The following is a 21,324-nucleotide window of genomic DNA, read 5'->3' on the forward strand; positions in this document are numbered from 1 at the left end:
TTTTTTTCGTTCTTTGGTTTTTCTTTTTTTCGGGGGGGGGGGCAGGGAGGTGGGTGGAAAGGGTGCAAGTGTCATATAGCGTCCAATGTATGTACTGTAGCCCTGAGATTGATAACTGTCGTTGAGATCTGAAGTCCTGAAATTAGGGCGTCGAGCCCTAAATGATTAGTGGATTGGGCGCCAATTTTTAGGGTGCCAGACGGCCGGTTCCAGGGGAGCGAAATGCCTTCCCGGAATTGAAGCTCGTGCATCTCGACAACCACAAAAATGCATCATTTCCAAAGGATATCAATCTTTTGAGCTCGACGAGCTGCATTAGCTAATGGCTTTTTAAAGAAATCTACTGCGTGATTGCCGGGCAATACGGGAGGACTGCCAAAATTACCTCTCTGAAAGTGATATCAAAGGGCTGGGCGGTTTTTTGCGGGGTTTTCCAAAAACGCGCCATACGTTTCAGACCTGAGATATCCACTTGATATGACAGCAAAATATTGTACCTCCCAAGGCCCCACAGGGCTCCAGTGACCTCCGGAGGCTCAGTGTAGGGACATCCTTGGAAGCCAGGGTAAGGGCTCAAAGCGACAAATAATGTTCCAGATCACTGGGACCAGCTGCAAAACCTCAACAATAGTCCGTCTGGAACATTTGAAGGAGCAGACGCGGTAGTTTTGCCTCGAGACTTGGCAGCACATTGAGTGTTGAGCGCAGCAAGTAAGTATCGCAATTGACTTAGTCTCCGTCCTCCGTACTCTCAGCGGAACGTGGCCGGACGCTTCTGATTCTGCAAGTTACAAGGGGCACGACGGGTGCTGCAGGACCCAACATTCTTTCAGTGACGCAGTGGCACAGATTACATTCCCAGGCATTCCCCAGCCAGCCTCTTTGCAGACTATCGATTCTACCACACCATCGGGGACCGATCCAGAACTTTTCGGCCGGAATGCAGTACCAGATGCTGAAGAAGAAGCAAGAGCACTGAGACTGGGGCACATGAAAGCGACGTGCAAACGTGCAGTTTACATAAGTGCGGGATTGAACCCTCACCTGGGATGATCGACACCTCATCATTGCGATTGTCCCCTTGTACGGATACAAGTACTTGGCAAATCCCGATGGGGCCCTGCGATGGGATCGATACCGATTCAAATGAGCTGCAGGAACACAGACGCTTGGGTTCTCAGCAACAACCTTACGGAGTACTACTAAAGACATGGTCCATACATGAGGTGAAATAATTGCCAATTGACGGTTTGCCGCGTTGATACTACCAGGTTGCCAGTCGAGTCAGTCTCTTCTCCTTTTAGTACTTGTACACGCTCCGGTCACTCTCTCACCATCCTGAAAGCCACAGGTTTTGGTTGGTTCCAAGACCCCACAAAGGAAGGAAAGAACAACCGGGCAATGACAGGGCCGGGATGCCTCGCCGGGTTACGTGCGCTAGCGGGCAGGCGGCGCGAATCATCTCCACAAGCGCGTGGGTTCCAAATTCGGTAAAGGACGGCGCCCGCAAAAAGGATACGAACCATCTCCGCCCTCATCGGTCTCTCTCTTCCTTTTCCATTCTCCTCCTCGCACTGTTACGCCGTCGATCCTTTCTAACGTCAGAGGGACTCCTCGATGCTTTGTACGCTTCGAAATTTTTCATCGCAGAGGCCTGCCATCAGAGCGCCTACTCGTGGAACTTCATGTACTTGAAGTACCTAGTCAACGACCCACATTGACGAACCCCTTTCTGGACTTCGGACCTTGAACGATAAAGGGTTGCTTGAGCTCCCGATCCCTGGCCTGCCTTGGGCACCGAAACCGACGTGTCGCAGCGTATTCAAGAGGTCTGAGATGGCCTACTTCTGCCGCTCTCGTTAAGGAAGGCTTATTCCATCATAAGTTGAAATATCAATATCCAGCGCCCCTCGGTTGCATCGCCAACGAACGGCAAGTGGCCGAGGCCCAGTGAAAGGTTGCCGAATTCTAATCCTTTGGCTTTCAGAACGGTACTGATCCCCTCCGCTAGTTTAATGTCTCAGTCTAAATCATAATTGCTCGCTCATAATGGTTTCCTTTTTTGGTCTCAAGGTTGGGGGTAAGAAGAAGTGAGTGGTCTTCCAAAGCCGGGGCCAGAGAACGCCCGCGAACCGCTGATGCCACAGGAAGTCTGAGGGCAAATCCGGCCAAGAGAAGCAGCCGCAGCAATGGAAGCGCATAGACCAGAACAAGCTGGGGGAGGGCCAGTTCTTCGGCCAGAACATCAACCAAAAGGGTGCCGTCAACGGTAGCATTCGATCAGTCTCGCGAGCCGGCACGCCCCAGTCGGTCGCCAGGGGCAGGTCTCCGTATACCATCCACGACACGCATAACCTCGCCGCCGCCAGCATGTACAATTTGAGTACCCTCGGCCCCGGACGACCGGGAAGTCAAGCGAGCACACACCTCAAATCACACGCCTCCGATGCGAACCTGCGGACTAGGTTCGGCGCGAACAACGGCTCGTCGACGAGCTTGGCTGCCCCGGCACCGGGATTCGCAGCCCGTTTCGGCGCCAATAACAGATCCTCGTCAAGTTTGGCCGCGCCGGGACCGGGATTCGGGGCGCGGTTTGGCGCAAACAACACGTCTTCGCTGAGCCTCGCCCCTGCGGGCTCCGGATATGGGTCACGTCCAGGAACCCCCGGCAGGTCCAAACCCTGGGTGAATCCATTGGATGTGCACTTTGTGAGAAGTGTACCGTCTGGCCCGCCCACGCCTAAAACGCCGAAGTCTCCGCTTGTCGACTCGATGCAGCTGCCGCCGACACCGACCACGGCAAATGCGGAAACTGGGTCCCTGTTTGGCGAGGAGGTAGACGACATGGTGGATGCCGTCATGGCCACGGTCAAGAAGCGGGAGGAAGAACTGAGAAAGGCAAAAGAAAGGGAGAGGGAGCTCGAGAAGCAGAGAGAAACAGCTCGGCTGGAGATGGAGAGATTGGAAAGACAGAAGTCTACGGAGAGTAGTCTGTCTTGCAGGCGTCCCTCGGCTCCACAGCTACAACCTGAGCCGCAACGGGAGACCGCCGACATTCCGAACATGCAAGGACATGTATTCAAAAGCGACCATGACGCCACGCCAGGCAGCCGCAGCGGCCCAGCACGGGGTCCCCTGATGCATCAAGGACCGCCCCCTACGGGGCCTCCTACCCATCGTCTCCCTCAGCCGCCAGGTCAAGGTCCGCCCCGTCACGGCCCCCTTGGCCCTTCTGTCGAAACCGACGGTCTCAGCGCGCGAGGAACCAGGACGGATGGTTTTGGTCCTCCCAGTCCTCGCCTCAACGGCTTTCATCACGATTCTCTGCTTCGGAGCGCTGGCCCTCCGCAGAACAGTCCCGCCCTTCCAGGTCACTCCGGGAAAGTCCCTCGCCCATACCAACTGCCGCCTGTTCAGGGCGCTGGCTCGCTCGGGCCCTTGCCGCATGCTCTTCAGTCACCAAGTGTTCCGCTCAGCACCCCTAGTATCGACAACGAACCCTCGCAGAGTTTTGCGCTGAAAAGCCCACAACCCAAACAACAAGACCCAGTTATGTTCAACACCGAGCCTGATGCTGCTGCGAGTAACGGCCGAAGCACACCACCACCGGCTACGAGACAAGGGCTGGAGCCATTGATTTCCACCTTGGCATCGCCCTCCACTGTAACCTCTCCATCGGGCTCGATTCGGAGACTGTCAATGGACGATGAAGTGGTGGAGCAATTTGCACGGCCCATTATCCAGCATGTCTCCGCGAGGCGGGACACTTTCCAGCTCAACAGCCCCCGCCGACACAGCTTGTCGATGAAGATTGAAGAGCTGGAGAAGTCAATTCTCAACGCCCAGCATACCCACCACGCGCAAAGGTTACAGGCCCCAGAGGCCAACCGCGCCAGTGCGAGCAGCAGTGTCTACAGCAACGGCATCAAGGAAGATGAAGACGACGATGGGCCCATCCTCCCGATTCACCCAGCGCCGCTTCGCATTCCATCGCCCATGCCGCCACATGTACCAACCCCCGCCGCCGCCGATCGGCCACAGAGTCCCATCCGGGCCCCGGCTAGACGAGTGGCTTTACCGCGCCGCCCTGGACTGGAGGAATACGGCGTGTCGAGCGACCACGTAGCCTTGCGGAACCGAGCGGGGACACCGACATCCGCATCAAGGAGCGGCAGCACGGACAACTACAGTTCCCACGGCTCTCCGCCATCTCGCACCAACACGCCGCAGCATCGACATCCTCTCTTGCGTCGAGACCTCGCTCAGCCAAGCCCGGCCCCAACGGTCGACACATTCGAGCGGGCGCGACCGAGCCCCGTTGTCGACACCGGGTTCAACTTTGATTTTGGTCAGCTTCCGGGGCTAGCAGCGCCGCCGACGCCAGACTCATCTAACTGGTCGCTGGCGTCGCCGACCGAGACGGGTCCCGGACAGGTCCCTGCCTCAGAACCTGTGCAGACACACCCCAAGAGCGAACCATCGGGCAAGTTCACCCGCGCGAACGTCCCACCACCACTGAATCTCAAATTCGACTTCTCCCCCGACGCGCCCTCGCGGGACCCAACGTTAGGGCTTTGGACACCACCGATCCGGTCGGTACCCACCGCAGCGGCGACAGCCGACGGCAGGCCATCCACGTCTTCTGGGCCGGGGGGAAGTGGCAACGGCGGTAATAAACTCGCCGCTTCGCCAAGCTTGATTTCCCAATTTCCAGAGTATGTGACGAGAAATGACGACCGGGCGTCGTTCATGGGGATTGGCGTGGCGCGTGGGCCGAGCATAAGGGAGGTCAGAAGGCCCAAGACGTCCGCGGGTGGGAGAAAGAACCCGGTGGATTCTTTTGGCACGGGTTTCATCTAACACTTCCCGCTGGTCCTTGTCACATGTCGGATTGGTAACACCATTTCTTCTATTTATACCCTTCTATTGAGATACAGTGCATGTTACAACACATCCAAATGAACCTTGCCCCGATGGGATGCAGATGATGAACAAATTCACCGCTTCGCATGCGCTCGCTATGTATAATCCCAAACATCAGACATGTTTGCCTCCCCAAATACGGGGTATAACGCCGATATATGTCCCCTTCCAAGCAAACAACATTATCCAACACCTTTCACCCTCACTCGTCAACTTTGGTCATTCAGCCCAAGAAATCCCTCACCGCTCCCCCGACGTTCTCGACATCCAGCAAGAACGTATCATGCCCAAACAAGCTCTGAACCTCGCTCAACTCGTGGTGCTCCACCATCTTGTTCCCCGCCTGCCTCAGCGCCTCAGCCACCTCGCGCTGCTGCCAGGCAGGGAACAGGATATCGCTCGCCACGCCCATGACCAGCACCGGGTGGTCGCGCAGCGCCGCTAGGCCCGCCACCAAATCGGCGGGGGGTTTCGGCACGCCCTGGTGCGGGAGACTTTCGGCATCGAGCGTGGTCAGCATCGCCGACTCGGGCTGTTCCTGGTAGGGCTTATCGGGGAGGGTCAGGGTGCACGCTGGTGAACCAGTCCTCGCCGCGGGGGTGGTCCCGGGGGTGTGGTACTCTGCGCGGCGCGCAGCGGTGGCGATTTGGTTTTCGCGGCCCAGGTCGAAGAGGTCCATGGCTTTGCTGACGTAGAGGAGACTGTTGGGGTCGTAGGTGAGGCAGAACTTTTCACCGGCGTGGTCGAGGTATGTCTCGACGAGGAAATCGGGGCAGAGAGCGGGTGGTTTGGAGGCGTCGGCGCGGCGCCGGCCGAAGCGCTGCTCCCATTCGGGGCCGGAGCGGTAGGTGATGGTGGCGATCTCGCGCGCGAGCTTCATGCCCACGTGCGGCGGCACTCGACCGTAGTAGAAGCCGCGGTTCCAGTTCGGGTCGTTGAGGATGGCGCGCCGCTGCACGTAGCGCATGGCGATGCTGTAGGGATGGCTGCGCGCGCAGGCCGAGATGGAGACGACGCGCCCTACGCGCGAGGAAAATTCGACGCCCGCGGCGAGGGATTGCATGCCGCCCATGCTGGAGCCGACGCTGGCGTGGAGCTTGGAGACGCCCAAGTGGTCGAGCAGGCGGAACTGGGCGCGCACCATGTCTTGGATGGTGAGGATTGGGAAGCGGGTTGCGTAGCGCTTGCCGTCAGACGGGTCGATGCTCGAGGGGCCGGTCGAGCCGTAGCACCCGCCGATGACGTTGGTGCAGATTATGAAGTATTTGTTTGTGTCGAGGGCCAGGCCGGGGCCGATGAACTTTTCCCACCAGCCTGGCTGGGGGTTCTCGGGGGTTGAGTGGGCGTGGGAGGAGGCGGATAGGCCGGTGTGCAAGAGGATTACGTTGGAGCGAGCTGCGTTCATGTCGCCCCATGTCTCGTATGCAATGTCGAATTCATGAAGCAGGCCGCCATGGTCGAGCAGGAGCGGCTCAGCGCAGTGGTGGATCTGGGTTGCGCCGACGGTATAGGAAGGTTCGGGGCCGCTCTGGTCGGACCTGGCAGAGGCGGCCTGCTTCTCTAGGGTGGCCGATCGGGTCTCGAGGGCATCGAGGCACGGGAACTTGATGGCCGGATTCGAGGGTGCACCGCTGCGTCGAGCTGGCTGTCCGTGAATGCATCGCGGGGCTGATGCTTGCCGCCGAATGTGCTCCTGCAGCGCATTGTTGCAGACAGGCCGCACGGGACGGCCGCACAGGGAAGTGGAAGGTCGCAGGCTTGAGGCCAGCTGCGTTACCCGTCGTGACTTCATAGTTTTGAAATTCCAAGACGTCCCCGGTAGATGGATTCCTCGGTATCCCGGCGCTGACGCAGGAGTGTTGTCGCGGGTCAGAAGGTCAAGTAGAATTGTCGCTGCAGGCACCGTGGCAGCCGTGGCCGGCGCCGGTGGTTGCAGCGGATTTCCAATTCAGAAAGCTCCGGACCCGCTCTGGTTGTTGGTGGAGAATTCGCCATTTCACGTGCGTTCTTGGCGCCTACTAGCACTCCCTGACGTGGTTTCAGCCAGCTGCCCGTTGGCCACAATCTTGTCTCGTGATGTCACCGTACCCCACTCGTTCAAGAATGTCCTCAGTTGCTTCATCAGGAAGGAGTGCTTTTGGTTTGTGTATTCGGTGCCCTCTGACCTTGTATATCACTGCCTACCTACTCGGCCGCTGATTGATGGGCATACCGAATTCATTCCCAAACCTGGAATTTGTCTGGCCCCGGGCCCTTCCCATCTTCTCTTCGACTGTCCATGGCTGTCGACATCGATCAAAGGATTATCACGCGGCTCGTCACGCTTGGAGCTTTCTTCCTCGCCTACTACGCTTACTACTCATATCCCACCTTGCCCTCGAGGAAAATCTCGTCAGGGAACGCTGTGTATGATCCCAGCGTCGTCGATGTGCTGGTCGTGAAGGCAATGTTGAAGAAGGCCCTGAGCCTACCACCTGAGATCATCGACTCCATTGTCGACCTTGCCGAGTACTGGCCTCACACCACGAGCGAGGTATCTTTTGAACCACCTATGACCGCCTGCGGTGGCCTGGGCAGGAAAGAAAACATGTTTTTGGTACGCTGCTCAACCCTCGTACCGCCCTTCCGAGTTGGTCACTTACACGGTGCCTTTTCTTAACGTTCTAGCTCCGTTCTCCTCCCCTCGGCCTGCATACCTGGAGGCGTGTCTCTCACCGTACAAATGACCCGAAACCCGTTGACAGAGCGCCGTTGAAGCCGCAACCCCCCGGTGAAGAGTTCTCTGCCGATGACTTTCAGGCGCTGATTGCATCGCCCATACCCCTGCTGGCCCACCCCTGTCGTCGCATCGTCTTCACTTTCAAGAGCCATGATCAAGGATGGGGAGGGCTCCCTAACGACCGCGGCACATACTTCGGCTCCTGGACGTGGTTCGAAGCTGGCCTGGAGCGGTGGTGTAAAACTAACCCCGCCCAGACCGACTCGGCAACCCAACAGGCCCAGCAAGCCCCGCAACCATCGCTAAAGCTGGATGACCTCTGCACCGTGCTCCCGGAGGTAGAACAGGGCCCGAATTCTCACGGCTACGCCTACAACCACACGTTGCATCCGCGCGAAGATCTGAAGATCCAATGCAATTTGACGGCTGAGAAACAATCGAAAGTACACCGCGTTGTCTGGAGTTACGTGGACGACATCGACCCTGAGCGGGACGTTGAAGCCGCTGAAAGACTTGCAGAGCAGGGCCGGGGCAAAGCCACTGGGAACGCCAAGTTTGTCCGAGACCTTAAATTGGGAGATATCGTGACCATCTGGGCCAAGGCGAGGTTCGGAAACTGGAGAAATGCGGTCGAGTGGGTCAAGATGGAGGTATTTTATGCTGTTTGAGGAACTTCAAAGCGCTGCTGCCAATTTATAACCACGATGTCTTCTACACATTAAACATGGCTTTACCATGGCTTTCTAGCAAGATAAGGCATGCATCCTAGTATCTCAACACGCATCGCCGGATTTCTCAAGGCAAAAGGGCCGAGCACATACCAGCTGCCCAACGCCCATCGACGACCGCAATTGTCTTCTGTCATTGGTCTCATCCAAGACAGTAACACTGACTGAAGGCGGCATCTTCCGCCCACCAGCCAGGGAATCTCGGCTCAAAAAGACTGCGCTCAAGAGTCTTGCCTCGACCGCCAGCACAAAGGCACGGCCGTGGTCCTGCACAAAGCAGACGACCGAAGGCCAAGCTGTGGGCCGATGGTCCAGCTGGGAGTCCACAAGGCTAGTGTTCCTGCTTTGTTCATCCGAGCTCTCTGCCTGCTCATCGAGAGACAACAGTTTTGGGACTCTGAAACAAAACTCCTTTCGCAGCGTTTTATTTTCGCCCGGCCTATCCCGCGCAGCCAACACCACTTTCACCTCCGAGACATCATTTCTAAGCCTCGGGCCGAGCTCAAATGTCTCACATCACCAGTTCTTTGGATTGAACCCTCCGGTCATGTTGACTTGGACGGACTTGGTTTGTAACGCAGTTGTCTTTCTAACTTGAACTCACTGACACTATCGAGCACGACAAAGACAACATAGCCATTGAGCTCCTTGGGAATTTTCAGTGGAGTTTACATTGCTTGGTCATATCATAAATCCAGGACCTCTGATCTCGCTTTCGAAGTCATCCCCCAGACTTGACGTTGTATACGGAACTTGTTTATAAGCAACTCCATAACCGCAAGAAGAGGGCACAGGAAGATTTAGCAATTACTTGTGTGGATGCAGTGGAATACAGTTTTCGCCTTCTCCAACCCACTCCGCTAAACGGTGGTCCCAGGAGCACGCGGAAACCCAGCGACCATGATGAGTCAAGCAGCAAAACCGTCCGCCGTTCCATGTAAGAAGACAATGGCCCTACAGACCAGCAGCTCACCCAGAACGCACAGCAACCACTCAAAACATTTTCCCATCGCACATTTTCTTCGTTTACTCTCTGTGATACAGGAGGATATGGGTATGGTACGGTTAATGAGACATGCCTCTTCATCTTCACTTTGCTCTTCTGTGCCTCTTTTGCCATGCAGGCTCTTTGCCTTTTACATTCGCTCCGTTCGCTTTCCTCACAAAAAAAAACAGCAGACCAGACCAGCCCAAGTACCTGAACCTGAACCAGAGCCAGAACCATGGTATCCCGTTCTATAAGCCAATGATGCACAAACAGACATATGAGAGACTATAGAGGAGGACACAAGGAGACATAACAATGCATCTTTGCCTCCCCTGGATAACACACAGTGGATGAAGGAAACCGATGCCGACCACCCGACCATCCCCGCCCAGCCAATACGCCCTTGGCGAACCTGAGTCTGAATCCTGCCCCGGCCGGAGACTCCCCTGTCCGTGGAAATCACCACAACCGCCATCATCATCCACACCGCCGGAGTGCCCATCGCTAGTAATCCCAGCAAGTCACTTCGCTCGACCGCCTCATAGGCTATCCTCAAACTCGGCCAGTGTGGATAGCACGGTGGTCGTCACTCCATGGTTCATGGTATCGGGCGCTCTCACCCATCCTCGAGAAGACTTCTCCAATCTCAACCCAATAAAGATCATACGCTTCCCCGAAACTTCAGACAAAGCCCGTCACCAGCCTTAAATGCGAATCATGAGGCAGACGGCAGAACAACCGGCTCAGTCAGATGGCGAGGAATCCTGAAGGAGGAGCTGTCCAACACAACAAACAAAGGCCCTCAAGTCACCTCCCGCTGATCTGCTGGTGGACCACCACAACGACCAGGACCATGGACAACAGATTATCCAAGAAAGGCCCAGCCAACCCCATCACATTGGCCCTTGACCGTTCCAAGCTGGCCGGGGCCTCGAGTCCGACGCGGCACCAAGGGGGTGCGCACTCAGGGCAAGACACTGCATCACCACACGTGATGAGCGACCTGTTCAGCCACCCTTGCGGTCCGCATCATTCTTAGGCGGCTGCTCGCTCTGCGGGAAACCGTTGGCGGCAGCGTGCTTCAAATCCGCCGCGGCCTTTTTCCGTGACTTCGACTTTTGCCAGCCGCCGAAACTCTCCGTCTGGCTCTTCGCGGCCCGCACATGTCCGTTTTCTCGCGCGAGTCCGTTGATCCTCTGATCCTGAATGGGGGAGCGGGTCGCGGGGGGGTCCTGCTGCGGCCTTGCCGACGAGGAACCGTTCACTTGCCTGCTCGCCGTTGCCCTCTGAGAGGGCTTAGAGTGCTCGGGGCGAAGCTCCTTCGTTGATGCTGGCCCTTGCGACTGAGCAACAGGCGACGGTTCAAACTTTCGTGCAACTGTCGGTGATGGTGTCCGGTGCTCGTAAACGGGCGAGAGATGCGGCAACTCCCGTTGAACCGCATAGTTCTCCGTGGCAAGATCCAGGGGCGCCAGTTGTTGTCGGCTGTGGATTTTCGAGAATCCTGCCAAGCCGCTCGAGTCGCTCACTACCGCCGAGTAAGGGAGGTGAAGACCAGCTCCCAAGGCAACCCGCTGCTGAAAGGATGCATCTAGGAGATTCGACATGGCAGATGGAGAGCGATTTGTTGATGAGCCGTTCACGATCACTGGCCGCTGCGGAGCGGGGGTTGTGACCGGTTCAGCACTGCTGGGTGACGGGGTGGCTTGCTGTTCTGGCCAAGAGTTGTCGGGGCTCCTACCCTGGTGAATATGCAAAGGGTTGTCGTGATTGGTGTCATTCAGATCGAGCGGCTCGGCCCCGGCTGTTGGGTTGCAAGGGCCAACGGTTGGCGCCGCTTTAGAGGCGGTTCCGTTGACGATTAGAGGTTTCGAAGGGAGCTTGCCATTACTTTGAGGGAAGGGTGCCGAGATGAGCGGGGCTGAATTCATGCCCATGGACACAGTCCTAGTATGTCCCAAGGGCGACGGCGAACGCGACGTCCGCTTCATTCTCCGATCAAGTACAGACTGTGGCAGTTGATCAGTCGACAACCGACGGCGTGCCCCTCCCCGGCTGGCCTGGCTTGGTTCAACGGGTGCCCCGCCATTGCTGGGGAGCCCGTTCGCTGGCCGGCTTCGGTTTGCGTAGTCGTTCACATAGTAGCCGATATAACGCGGACCGTCATCCTCGGGTGGTGAGTCAGACAAAACCCTTGTTGCCGCGTCATCAAACCCCAAATCACCGGTCTCGTCCGGAGTGAACCCCGGCATAGACATGTCGTTCATCTGGCGCGCCAGTGATGAGACCACGCCGTTATAAGACTGACTGGACGTCGAATACGCGGCCATCGATTGTGAAGCAGACGTCGGCGTTCTCGAAGCTGGCTGGGATTGCGACCTAAGGGCACCGCTGCCAGGCGACTGGTCAGTGTCATTCGCTGCTGTGTTTCGATGAAGCCTCCTTCGAAATTCTGACTGCCCGTTGGATTGTGGAGCTGACGTTGCCGGAGACGAAGGATAAGTGGTGAATCCAGGGTGGAGATACGGGGCGTGTTGGATTGGGAAACCAAAACCATACATCAGATCCGGTCGAACAGGGGCTGTCAATGGCGGGTTGTCGAAAGAGTTGGTCCGAGACCTGTCGGTGACCGACCCGTTCTGTAACCGCTGAGCATGAGCGAGAACCTGCTGCTGGCTGAGAGTGTACAGCTGGAACCGATGCATTGTCTCCTGCGCCGCTAGCGCGTTGAGCGACGTGGTCAGAAGCTCCTGAGGCACGCCAAGCTGAGGGCTCTGGGTCTGATACCAGAGGATATCTTGGGGATTCACCGTAGGAGGCATGCTCGTCTGCGTGAAGGCAGGGTTCGTCTCGTAAGCGACACTGGACGATGACCGGCGACCTGCATTCCCATTCCGGTGGAACTGCCGACTGCTGCGGTACCCGCCACGGAGGCGGGCTCCTTGCTGCTGTGAGGCACTCCTCAGGAGAATCGGTCTTGGCGCCGGCGCTGGTTTCTGCCATATTCTCTCCTCTTCCTTGGGAAACACGTACTGCTCGCAGCACTCGTCAAATTTGCCCTCGGCGATTTTGTCGAAGGCACGCCGCAACTCCAAATGGAGCCCCCGAAACGACGTGTCGTCAGCCGTGTTCCCAAGGTTGCGTATTGTGTTAAATGGCTCCTCGACGCAGAGGGCGTTGTTTGAACCAATGTGCCACTTCTTTTCCGTTTTGGTCAACAGTTTTCCCGTGCGTATTGACAGGGCGTATTTGTCGTAGTCAAACTCGTGGGCATAGAAGCGGAAAAATTGGAAGAGGAGAGACGCCAAGCTCTCCTCGTTCTTCGAGCCAAAACCACGCAGCTTGGGAATGTCATCAGCAAACTCGCTGCGCGTTCCGTCCTGCTTCAGCAGTTTCAGATTATGACGCTGATGGAGGGCGGGCAATATCGGAGGCTCGCGTAACTGTAGAAATGCAATAATCAAGCAGATCCAGGTGTAGGAGCTTAGAGTCCCGCCAAACGCTGTGGGGTATATGTGAGAACTTCGAGATGGAAACGTAAATTGACCTGGGGCTGCGAACCTGCATCATTGATGATCCTCCTGCGTGTCCAGTACTTGATGATCATGGCCAGAGGCCGCACACGGTCGTCAATACTAACATACGTCCGCACCATCCGGGTGTTCTCCAGAGCTAGCGTATTGTTGACGTTCATGTCGCACGCCAGCTTCAGCTCGGGGTCCCAAATCTTTACGATGGGCACCTTTGCCGAGGAAACGCAGACAACCTTCTCCATGCCGTCTAAGAAAGTGTTAGCATCTCGACGAGAAAACAGCACCAAGTGAGCTACCTACGTCGCTGAAGGAGATCGGCAATCAAGCAGACGCTCTCCAGCTCCCGCCAGGGAGTCGTGATGCAAATGTCGACTGCAGTAAATGTCAGCGCGGGGCCAGACGAAGGCTTCTCAAGTCGCGTACCATCAGAATCATCCGAACATAATAGGTTGCCAGACGAGCCAAACAGGTGTACCTGGATGTCGTGCCCAGGCCACTCGTTGTTGAACAGTTGCTCCAGTTTGCTAACCAGCTTCCGCCGGTTGATCTCGATCGCATCAGTCGGTAATAACCTGTCGTACAACTCCCGCATATCGGTTTCGAGCTTCCTCTCCTCCTCTTCTGATAGCTTGCTCTTGATTTTGAGCAGGTCCACCTTTTCGAGCTTGTCTGTCCCCAGACTGTAGGGCATCCGGCGGCGCGAATGGGGTACCGCCGTCTCAAAGCGGCAACCTCCAAGCCTTGGAGGAAGTGGGCGTAGAGACGGCACGTTGCCGTTCGTCTCGGAGTAGGCGGAGCGCGGCGAGTGGTTCTGCGTGGCACCTGGTGAGTGCTCGCGAGACTCGAACGAGAATTTTCGAGGATGTTGATGCGGTGTTGACGGCACCGAGCTTGATTGGGCTGCAGCAAAAGGTGCGCTCTGGCCGGACGAGAGTGGTAACCGGGCAGACGCCTCCCGGTTGGGAGGTTGCACAGCTTGTGCAGCTTGCGCGGGCTGCTCGGACGACTTCTTGGCCGACATTTTGGACGACTGGTCCTTCCCCGATTTCATAAGCGCGCGGTCGGCGGTTTCTGATAGCTTGGCCGCTCTGTTCCCATGACAGCTCTGCGAGGCCGGTTTCGTATGGGTATTGTCCTTGTTCGACACCTTGGAAGACGACCGCGAACGCGTGGAGGGCTTCGGCTGCGGGGAGGAGAGCACAGGAGGGAGTGGCGGGGTTTGTAGACTACCTCCCCCGCCACGGCCGGCCGAGACGAGCTTGTTGTACTGGAGGAGCTTATCCTGGTAGATCTGCTGAGGGAAGAGGATAGGGAGGAGCTCCAGCTGGGGGCTGAAGTAACTCGACGAGGATTCCTGCGGTGACGTGGGTTTTATCCTTGGAGTCGCCGAGGTAGAAGACGTGCCCGACCAGGGGTGGGACTGGTAATGATGCTTAGATTCAGCCGTTGCAGGCTGACCGTCCATGAAGTTGAGCGGCGCAAGACACCTAGCTGTCAAGACCACGTCTTGGTTCTCTTGATTGCCCTCCAGATATGAGCCAGGGAGTGGCGTTGCCCAGTGCTAGCCAATGACTCGCAACAGATGCACCCTGTCGACCGGTTCCTGCAAGTGCAAATTGTTTCTGCTGCAGCGCTCTGGCCGTTCCCGGATCTCTTGCGCAGTTGGTTCGGCTTCTCGGATCGACACTCAGGGATAGGCTTTGCAAGGCCGGATGGAACGTCGAAACTCGATGTAGCAACGTTTCGCCTCGAGTAGCACCCCCAGGGGCCGGAGTGTGCAGCAGTGAACCGAAGCGCCCAAGATTCGGGATACTATTCGTGCAACGGCAAGAACGTCGTGGCGAATCTAGCAAGTTTCTTCAAGCGCCGGTTATCAGCTGTTAATCTTTGGCACCTAAAATCGGACGTAGACAGCTGGAACAGACCCAAGTTCTCGCAGGCGCTGTCACGAGGGGTCGATAGTCAGTGAGCGTCAACACTTGGGTTCCGGAGATCGATCGAATCGGGCGGCCGGTAGACGGGGTAGAGAGTGATGCTGCGCCAGGGCAGTAGTGAATCTGGGGTCGGATCGAGAGGCAGTCGTGCGAACAGAGCGTGATTCGAGATGTGCGATCAAGGACGACTAAACGCCGAAGAAACAATGCTGGTCATGGAAAGAAGGCGCAAATGTTGGTCAACGGACGCGAAGTAACCGTGGAAAAAGCCGCCTCCCAGGAAAGAATACGAGGGAGTCCAAGGCGTGACGATGTTTTGAACGATTCGACCCAAGCGTGTGCAGACCGTTGTGGGCGTCTCGTTTCGAGGGCAGCGCCGGTCCGAGACTTGGGGGCGAGGCGGTAGTCGGGTCTCTCAACCTGCTAATCCCGGTCAAGAGGAGATGGATGCTGGCCAGCGTCGAGCTGGATGTTTCAGCAGCACAGGGCAAAAAACGGCCGCCAACAAGGGAAGTAATGGTAAGGTGGAATGGGGGTGGTTGCAGGCGGACTGGAGGTCACTTTTGGGATGACAGTTTACCCGTTTCCATTGAGCAACGCGGGTCCTTACGGTCATCGGTCGACGCTGCGTTCATCACAGGGGGAAAGCTGGGCGCCCGCTGCTTTGTGAGCAAGTGCCACCACTCAGGGCCAAGGCTAACAAAAAGGAGCAGCCAATATCAAGTCTGGGCCGCTCCACAACGGGCAGCGCCGCCTCCACAGCGACAAGCGCAACCATTCAAGGGACCAGTCTCAGAGCAGAGAAGAGCCCCGCCATGACAGCAGGGCCCTCGGATTTCACGTTGGCGGGAGGCAGGTTCCAGGGTCCTGACTGCCGAAATTCACACAGAACAATCTCGAAAATGATCATTGATTGCACCCGCCTCCATTCCTTGCATCGACTTCTTCAAGTTTGCATGGCAAGCAAACTCACACGGTCCATTAGACAACATTATTAGGTATCCAGCTCATCTGTGGCTGAAGATGATTCCCTAGCACCAAGTTTCTCGCTTTGTTCTTTTGATTCACTTTCAAGGTCCCCTTCCCATTCCCCGCGATCTGAGGTCAGTGCTTCTTCCATCAATGCATCCCACTTGAGCCAACCGAATTGAGAGACTTTACATTACATACAGGACCCAGGTTCATGAGGCAAGGAAGCCAAGTTGACTGCCATGCAGTCAAAGGGAACGGCAGTCACTCTTCTCTTTGTACTATCAGGCAATATGGCTTCATTCAAGCTGCCACTAAGGTATCATGCACGCAGATAAGTACTCTGGTAAGCTATTGTAAAAAACAATACGATGTGCACAAGATACGGGAGGCTAGGCGAGGTAAAATACCTTACCAGTTTCATATGTTCCTTCCCGCAATTGCTGTTGGGAGCTATTGCTGGCAAGTCCGACTTCACTCTCTCTTCGGTCTCAACTGCCAGTCCTTTACTTCATTCTTCGCAGGCCCTTTAACTTGGTCATCTAATGCGTCTCTCTTTTTCCAACCTCGCAGCCGCTCCCTCCTCTCAATCTCAAGACCATCACACCGTCGTCCAGTTACATGGCATGGTGTCCCAGACGTGTTACAACTTAGTCCGTTCGACAGCACCGTGATCCTAGTTGTCTCTCAACTGAGTCTCTCGTTCGACCCAACAGTTGCTTTCAAGATGAATCCGTGGTCATATCAATTGAGCCGTAGCGTAGGTGAGGCTGGCCGTTCGGACCAACCCCCCCCGGCCCCGGTCAGTCATCGGCGAGGGAATAGCCATAGATCTACCCAGTGCCGCAGATGAGCATCTGGAATCCGTCAGCAGCAACCTACACACAACTGGGCCCGAACGGGAATGGATGTAGGATGGCTCGCTCATCAACACATCCAGACTAGCTGGCCAGCCAATGGTCGTATTCGCGTCTGGAACTCCTCGGACTGCATGGACGACTTGCTCCCTTGCATCGCCTGAGCTGGGCAATTCCCGAAAGCCAAAGCAGCACAGTCATCAAGGTATTCTGCATCACCCACGTGGTGCTTACCTTACACAGTTCGTTACCTTGCTCAGCCTGGCACTCTCCGCAGATGGACTTCCGAGTACGAGGCCGCCCTTCATAGCAGGGACCAGAGCCTTAACTAGAAGGGCCAGGCAACCGCTTCTGCGCCAACGATGCTTCTCTCTTTGACGAAACAACACTGCAGCCACAGTCCCACCGAATCTGTTTTCTCCATGTCTGGAGCCTTCCCCTCTTGTCCGGCGCGTCATGTCCGTTGTTCCCCGGATCTCCACACCCCGCAAGCCGGCAGCACACAGATCGGGCAGTGCCAATTTGCCAACCCAGCATTCTGTCGCTCACCCGATTGGCACTCTTCGTCAGTTAACCCTAGCATTGACTAATGTGTATGTGTTCCTTGCACCACAAGGGTCACATCTCGCGGGTGACGCGATATCAGGCCGATCAACCGAGATGCAAGTAAAGGCTATCCTGGTGCCTCAAACAAGTCAGGGCATTGCTCCCTTGTCTGTACACTTGTACATGCCACCGTACATGCCACCCCAATCAATTCCTGACCGGTACAAAGTAACTCACGTCTATTTTTGTCGCGGCACATCAATTCCATGGATCGAGTTAATGCTCCGGCATTCGACGTCATGGGGAGGTCACTTCAGCATTCCAGTCCAGGTCTTGCACAGTGCGAGCCTGGATCTAGCTCGCCAATATCCCACCGACAGAATGAAGATCCATAACAGTGCAGCATACGATCTGCTGAGTGAAACCGCCATGGCATTGTTTCGGAGCCCGTCATCCGAATTTTGTTTTCGGCTTGTTCCTAATTCCGAGCGCTCCGCGGGAAGCAGAGGCGCACCGTTGGTGTGGTGCCGAGGCCGCGTACAGCAGTTCACGTCGAGCACTTTTGGCGGTAGCCGTCCCAGTTCATCCCTCAGAAGCTCATGATGCTTCTCTTGACTGCAGCTCTCTACCACTTCGAGGATGGGCAAGAGACACAAACATTCGGCCGGCGCCAAGACAAGGCTGAAGCCTTGGATACCCCGCAGCCTGACCAATCAATCTGTGTACATTCGTACACCTCCTGGGGTTTAAAAGGTTAGCGCGATACTTGTCCCAGTCAGTTTCCCAAAGAAGCAGCCATTACGTTATTTGGCTCTACAGAATTTCTATCATTCTCCCAAGTCATTCTCCTAATCATTTTCCATTGTAAAGTACTTACAACGAACATCTGCTGGTTATTCCCCTTTGTCCTGTTCAAGTTCGACATCCGACATCCGACATCCGACATCCGACATCCTACATCGTAGATCAATCTCTCTTTATATCCACAGATCCGCACTTCCAGATGTATATCCGCGCTCTATCAACTATCCAAGCATCCACAACTCGCCTGCTGCGGAAGGTTTTTACCGCTTGCGATGTAAGCGAATCCGGCGACTTCAATTTATTGAACTAGCGAGCCGATTTACAACATCGACCAAGGGCCGCGCCCAGGAACTCACACGAGATCAGAAGATAGAGGCGCGAGCCTTGCGTAGCCATACGGAATGGTTCTACCAAGACATTTCCCAGGCCTTAGGAGTGACTGCACGGCAGGTTCAACGAGCTTGTAATGGCCCAGTCACTCCTTAGAAGACGGGCATGTCGGAAGACTTCCATTGATCTGTCCTCCGCAAAGAGAGATCCTCCGTCACTATCTTGAAGCAGACAACCTCTTACGCGAGCTCCCATGTGGCGATCTGAAGTACTACATCCCGGAGGTTGAGCTCTTGAAAGAGACTGAAATCTCAAGGTCTACGATTAATGGCTTACTCGAGAAGGAAACGGCCTTGTAGGATGAACTGACTGATCAGCACCGGGCCGTACGACTCGCCTTTACATACGAGCAATTGTCCCTACGACCTAATCCTAAGGACTAGGAAAAGGTTATATTCAGCGACGAGACTTGGGCTACCAATACCCCTATATGGGAGAGGTGGATCACGATACACGACATTGAAGACCCTCATACTTGGGCACTTCTTCGGCAAAAACCACATGGCTGGATGTTCTGCGGCTGCTTCACTGGACGGCACAAGAGACCCGTGTCACGAGTGGGCGCAACTGACCACTGCGTAACACCCTCAAAAGAGGGACCGTGGTACGAACTGTTCAGTCGAACCAGGAGTTGCGCACATGAACCTCGCACTGTCACTACCCGTAACAACCCGGGTTCTTCTAGGAGAATGGATAGGGGGTATCAACGCTGCGAAGCATCAGCGTTTTGTGCATCCACTTGTATAGCGATTCTAGGAGTCTCACGGCTGCGAGTTCGCCTTACAACAAAAACAATGCTGCTGCCTAATACAGCCCGCTCAACGAGGTGTCTCATTACGGCACTTTGCCTTGAGCTGTTGGAGTAGCCTGCTTGGAGCCCGGACCTTAATCCGATAGATGTCTCTGGCGGTGGCTGAAGAACTATGTCGAGGACCACTACCCAGGTCTTTAGCGACTTAGCCTTGCCGCTCTCTGTACGGCTATTCACGGGGCATGGGATGTGATTTCGGAGGACCTGTAACTACGGCTGGCACACTCAATGCCAGACCAGCTACGGATGGTGATTGCAGCTGACGGTGGATGTACTGAGTACTGAGTTTGTAAGACTTTCCATCAAATTCAACGTACGCTCGCTTGCTACTTTTGGTTAGCTGGTGGGGCAAGTATTGCGCTGACTTTTATAACACCGGTGGAAGTGGATTTGGGCTGACGACCAGGAAGGGGTTCGGTGCACGTGGGATGGTGGGGCACACATCCAGCCTCGCCGAGGTCAGGGGTCTCGCGCTGTGATCCCAAGACAAGCCTGTTGACTGTTCCTGTCAATTGAGCCAAGTCACCGGCTTTTTCTGCGAGGAAATGAGCAGCTGTGCCTCGAGGTTGGCATTTGGCTACATATCCACCTTGATCTTAGTGGTTTGTGCCTCAGTTTCTCAGAGGGGCGGACCGCCTCATGGCCTTCGTTGTGCGCCTCATGTATTCAATAACCCGGCGAAAGGATTGCTGCGTCATTATCTCTGTACAGAGGTACGCGGTTGGAGAAGGGAAAGGGAGGGGGGATATGATAGTGGACTCAAGAGGTGATGAGGTTGGGCCTGTCAGAGGGAATGGGAGCGAATACCAGCAGGTGAACGCCTGGATAGTGGAGGCGAAGGCGCCGATTGTGTGGCATAGAAGGTATCAAGGGCGGATGATGTGATGGATTTGGATGCTATAGTGGAGGTCTTGATCATTTCGTGGGTGAGTTGTGGGCAATAGAACTGTAGAACTGTGAGCGGGTGCGCGGCCGGCCTGGGTGGGCTGCTGGAGTGGGAAAGTATCACACTTGAGGTCTGGCGCCTACTGGGAGTTCTGGTATCCTAATAGTTTTTAGCCAAGAATATAGCCGCTTGGGCTCGGGAAAAGGTATCATGTGTAAGTCAACTTCGGTGTGCAAGCAGATGTCTGTAATCAGCACATAAAGGTATGTACAAGTACACTTAGTCCTGCCCTTGGGGTATGCTACATCCTTGGGCATTTCGGGGTTTTCAATAAATTGACGTTGGAACCAGGAATAATTGGGCAGCGAAGTGAGCTGCGGGAAGAAGCTCCGGCACGTTGGTTGTGAGCCACTGGGCCGCATATTGATGGGCTCATGCCGCCCGCCGTGCATGGCCTGGTGGCCGTAGGCGGCGCAGGGGCCGAAATATCGGACCAACGCAGCGAGCAGGGGTGAAACGCTGACCAGGTAAGGCTGACTCCATAGTAGAACTATGGCCGTCAAGGATGGAGGAAGAGAGCCTAAAGGGGGCTAGAGGGTGTCCCAATCGATCGGCTTCCTCGACGACGATGATGCTGCGGTTCGGACGTTTTAGTACCTATCCACAGATGTAAAGACGGTAAATGGCCCTTGACCTATCGCCAGCGTCCGCACTGAAATACAGCCGCATCAAAGAGAGCAATACCAGAAAGAAACATCTGGGCCCTATCACCCGCACCACCCTTCCCCCCCCCCCCCCCCCGGTTGTGACTGATGCCTGTATTGTGCAAGCAGGTTAGCCGGGACATGATGTCAACGATCAAGACCCAGCCAACCCAGTTAGATGACAGCCTTCGTTTGACTCTGAGATCGGATTCAGTCATGACATAAACACTAACGTGATTCACCATTGACTCGGACACCCCATTGAGTCGGACACATTTTCCGGACTATGCCACTACAAACTGCCAAAAGTCCACCAGAATCTGATGCAATCAATTGAAACTACTCAGAATCGCTTAAGCTATCTATTTCTCCAGCCTCCGAGCATGTCCTTGCATTATGGCCAGTCTTGCGGCAGATGCCACAGAGCCGTAAACCCGTCCGACGCCTCTTTGATGGTCCTTCAATTTCCTCCTCAACGCGCTCTTCCTCGTCCACCATACCTTTCTCTGCCATTTTTTCCCTAGCTTGGCTT

The 21,324-nt window shown here is 55.7% G+C and overlaps 5 protein-coding genes across 5 annotated transcripts; 3 read left to right on the forward strand and 2 right to left on the reverse strand.

Annotated features, from left to right (window-relative positions):
- The first annotated feature begins 1,767 nt into the window (after positions 1-1,767).
- On the forward strand, positions 1,768-5,003 carry N657DRAFT_261166 (uncharacterized protein). The gene is made up of 3 exons (XM_062786490.1): positions 1,768-1,957; positions 2,012-2,090; positions 2,148-5,003. The coding sequence occupies exons 2-3, from the start codon at positions 2,050-2,052 to the stop codon at positions 4,858-4,860; spliced, it is 2,754 nt and encodes a 917-aa protein (XP_062643104.1). The 5' UTR covers positions 1,768-1,957; positions 2,012-2,049; the 3' UTR covers positions 4,861-5,003.
- N657DRAFT_650299 (homoserine acetyltransferase) lies at positions 4,899-6,844 on the reverse strand. Its single transcript, XM_062793909.1, has one exon. The coding sequence runs from the start codon at positions 6,713-6,715 to the stop codon at positions 5,147-5,149; it is 1,569 nt and encodes a 522-aa protein (XP_062643105.1). The 5' UTR covers positions 6,716-6,844; the 3' UTR covers positions 4,899-5,146.
- Positions 6,845-7,201: 357 nt separating this feature from the next.
- Positions 7,202-8,310, forward strand: N657DRAFT_581874 (uncharacterized protein; the record flags this gene model as incomplete). Its single annotated transcript, XM_062789571.1, has 2 exons — positions 7,202-7,519; positions 7,591-8,310. The coding sequence occupies 2 exons, from the start codon at positions 7,202-7,204 to the stop codon at positions 8,308-8,310; spliced, it is 1,038 nt and encodes a 345-aa protein (XP_062643106.1).
- Positions 8,311-10,365: 2,055 nt separating this feature from the next.
- N657DRAFT_581893 (uncharacterized protein) lies at positions 10,366-14,356 on the reverse strand (the record flags this gene model as incomplete). Its single annotated transcript, XM_062789573.1, has 4 exons — positions 10,366-12,860; positions 12,920-13,138; positions 13,192-13,263; positions 13,315-14,356. The coding sequence occupies 4 exons, from the start codon at positions 14,354-14,356 to the stop codon at positions 10,366-10,368; spliced, it is 3,828 nt and encodes a 1,275-aa protein (XP_062643107.1).
- Positions 14,357-16,877: 2,521 nt separating this feature from the next.
- N657DRAFT_261255 (uncharacterized protein) lies at positions 16,878-18,000 on the forward strand. The gene has a single exon (XM_062786491.1). It carries the CDS (start codon positions 17,108-17,110, stop codon positions 17,798-17,800), a length of 693 nt encoding a protein of 230 aa, XP_062643108.1. The 5' UTR covers positions 16,878-17,107; the 3' UTR covers positions 17,801-18,000.
- The last annotated feature ends 3,324 nt before the right edge of the window (positions 18,001-21,324 follow it).

Source organism: Parathielavia appendiculata (assembly GCF_033297405.1).
Source record: "Parathielavia appendiculata strain CBS 731.68 unplaced genomic scaffold N657scaffold_28, whole genome shotgun sequence".
Lineage (NCBI taxonomy): Eukaryota > Fungi > Ascomycota > Sordariomycetes > Sordariales > Chaetomiaceae > Parathielavia > Parathielavia appendiculata.

Coding starts and splice junctions, on each gene's coding strand:
- N657DRAFT_261166 (XM_062786490.1), top strand. CDS start 2,050: ATGGTTTCCTTTTTTGGTCTCAAGGTTGGGGGTAAGAAGAA. Junction 2,091..2,147: donor AAGGTTGGGGGTAAGAAGAA/GTGAGTGGTCTT, acceptor CTGATGCCACAG/GAAGTCTGAGGGCAAATCCG.
- N657DRAFT_650299 (XM_062793909.1), bottom strand. CDS start 6,715: ATGAAGTCACGACGGGTAACGCAGCTGGCCTCAAGCCTGCGACCTTCC.
- N657DRAFT_261255 (XM_062786491.1), top strand. CDS start 17,108: ATGTCCGTTGTTCCCCGGATCTCCACACCCCGCAAGCCGGCAGCACAC.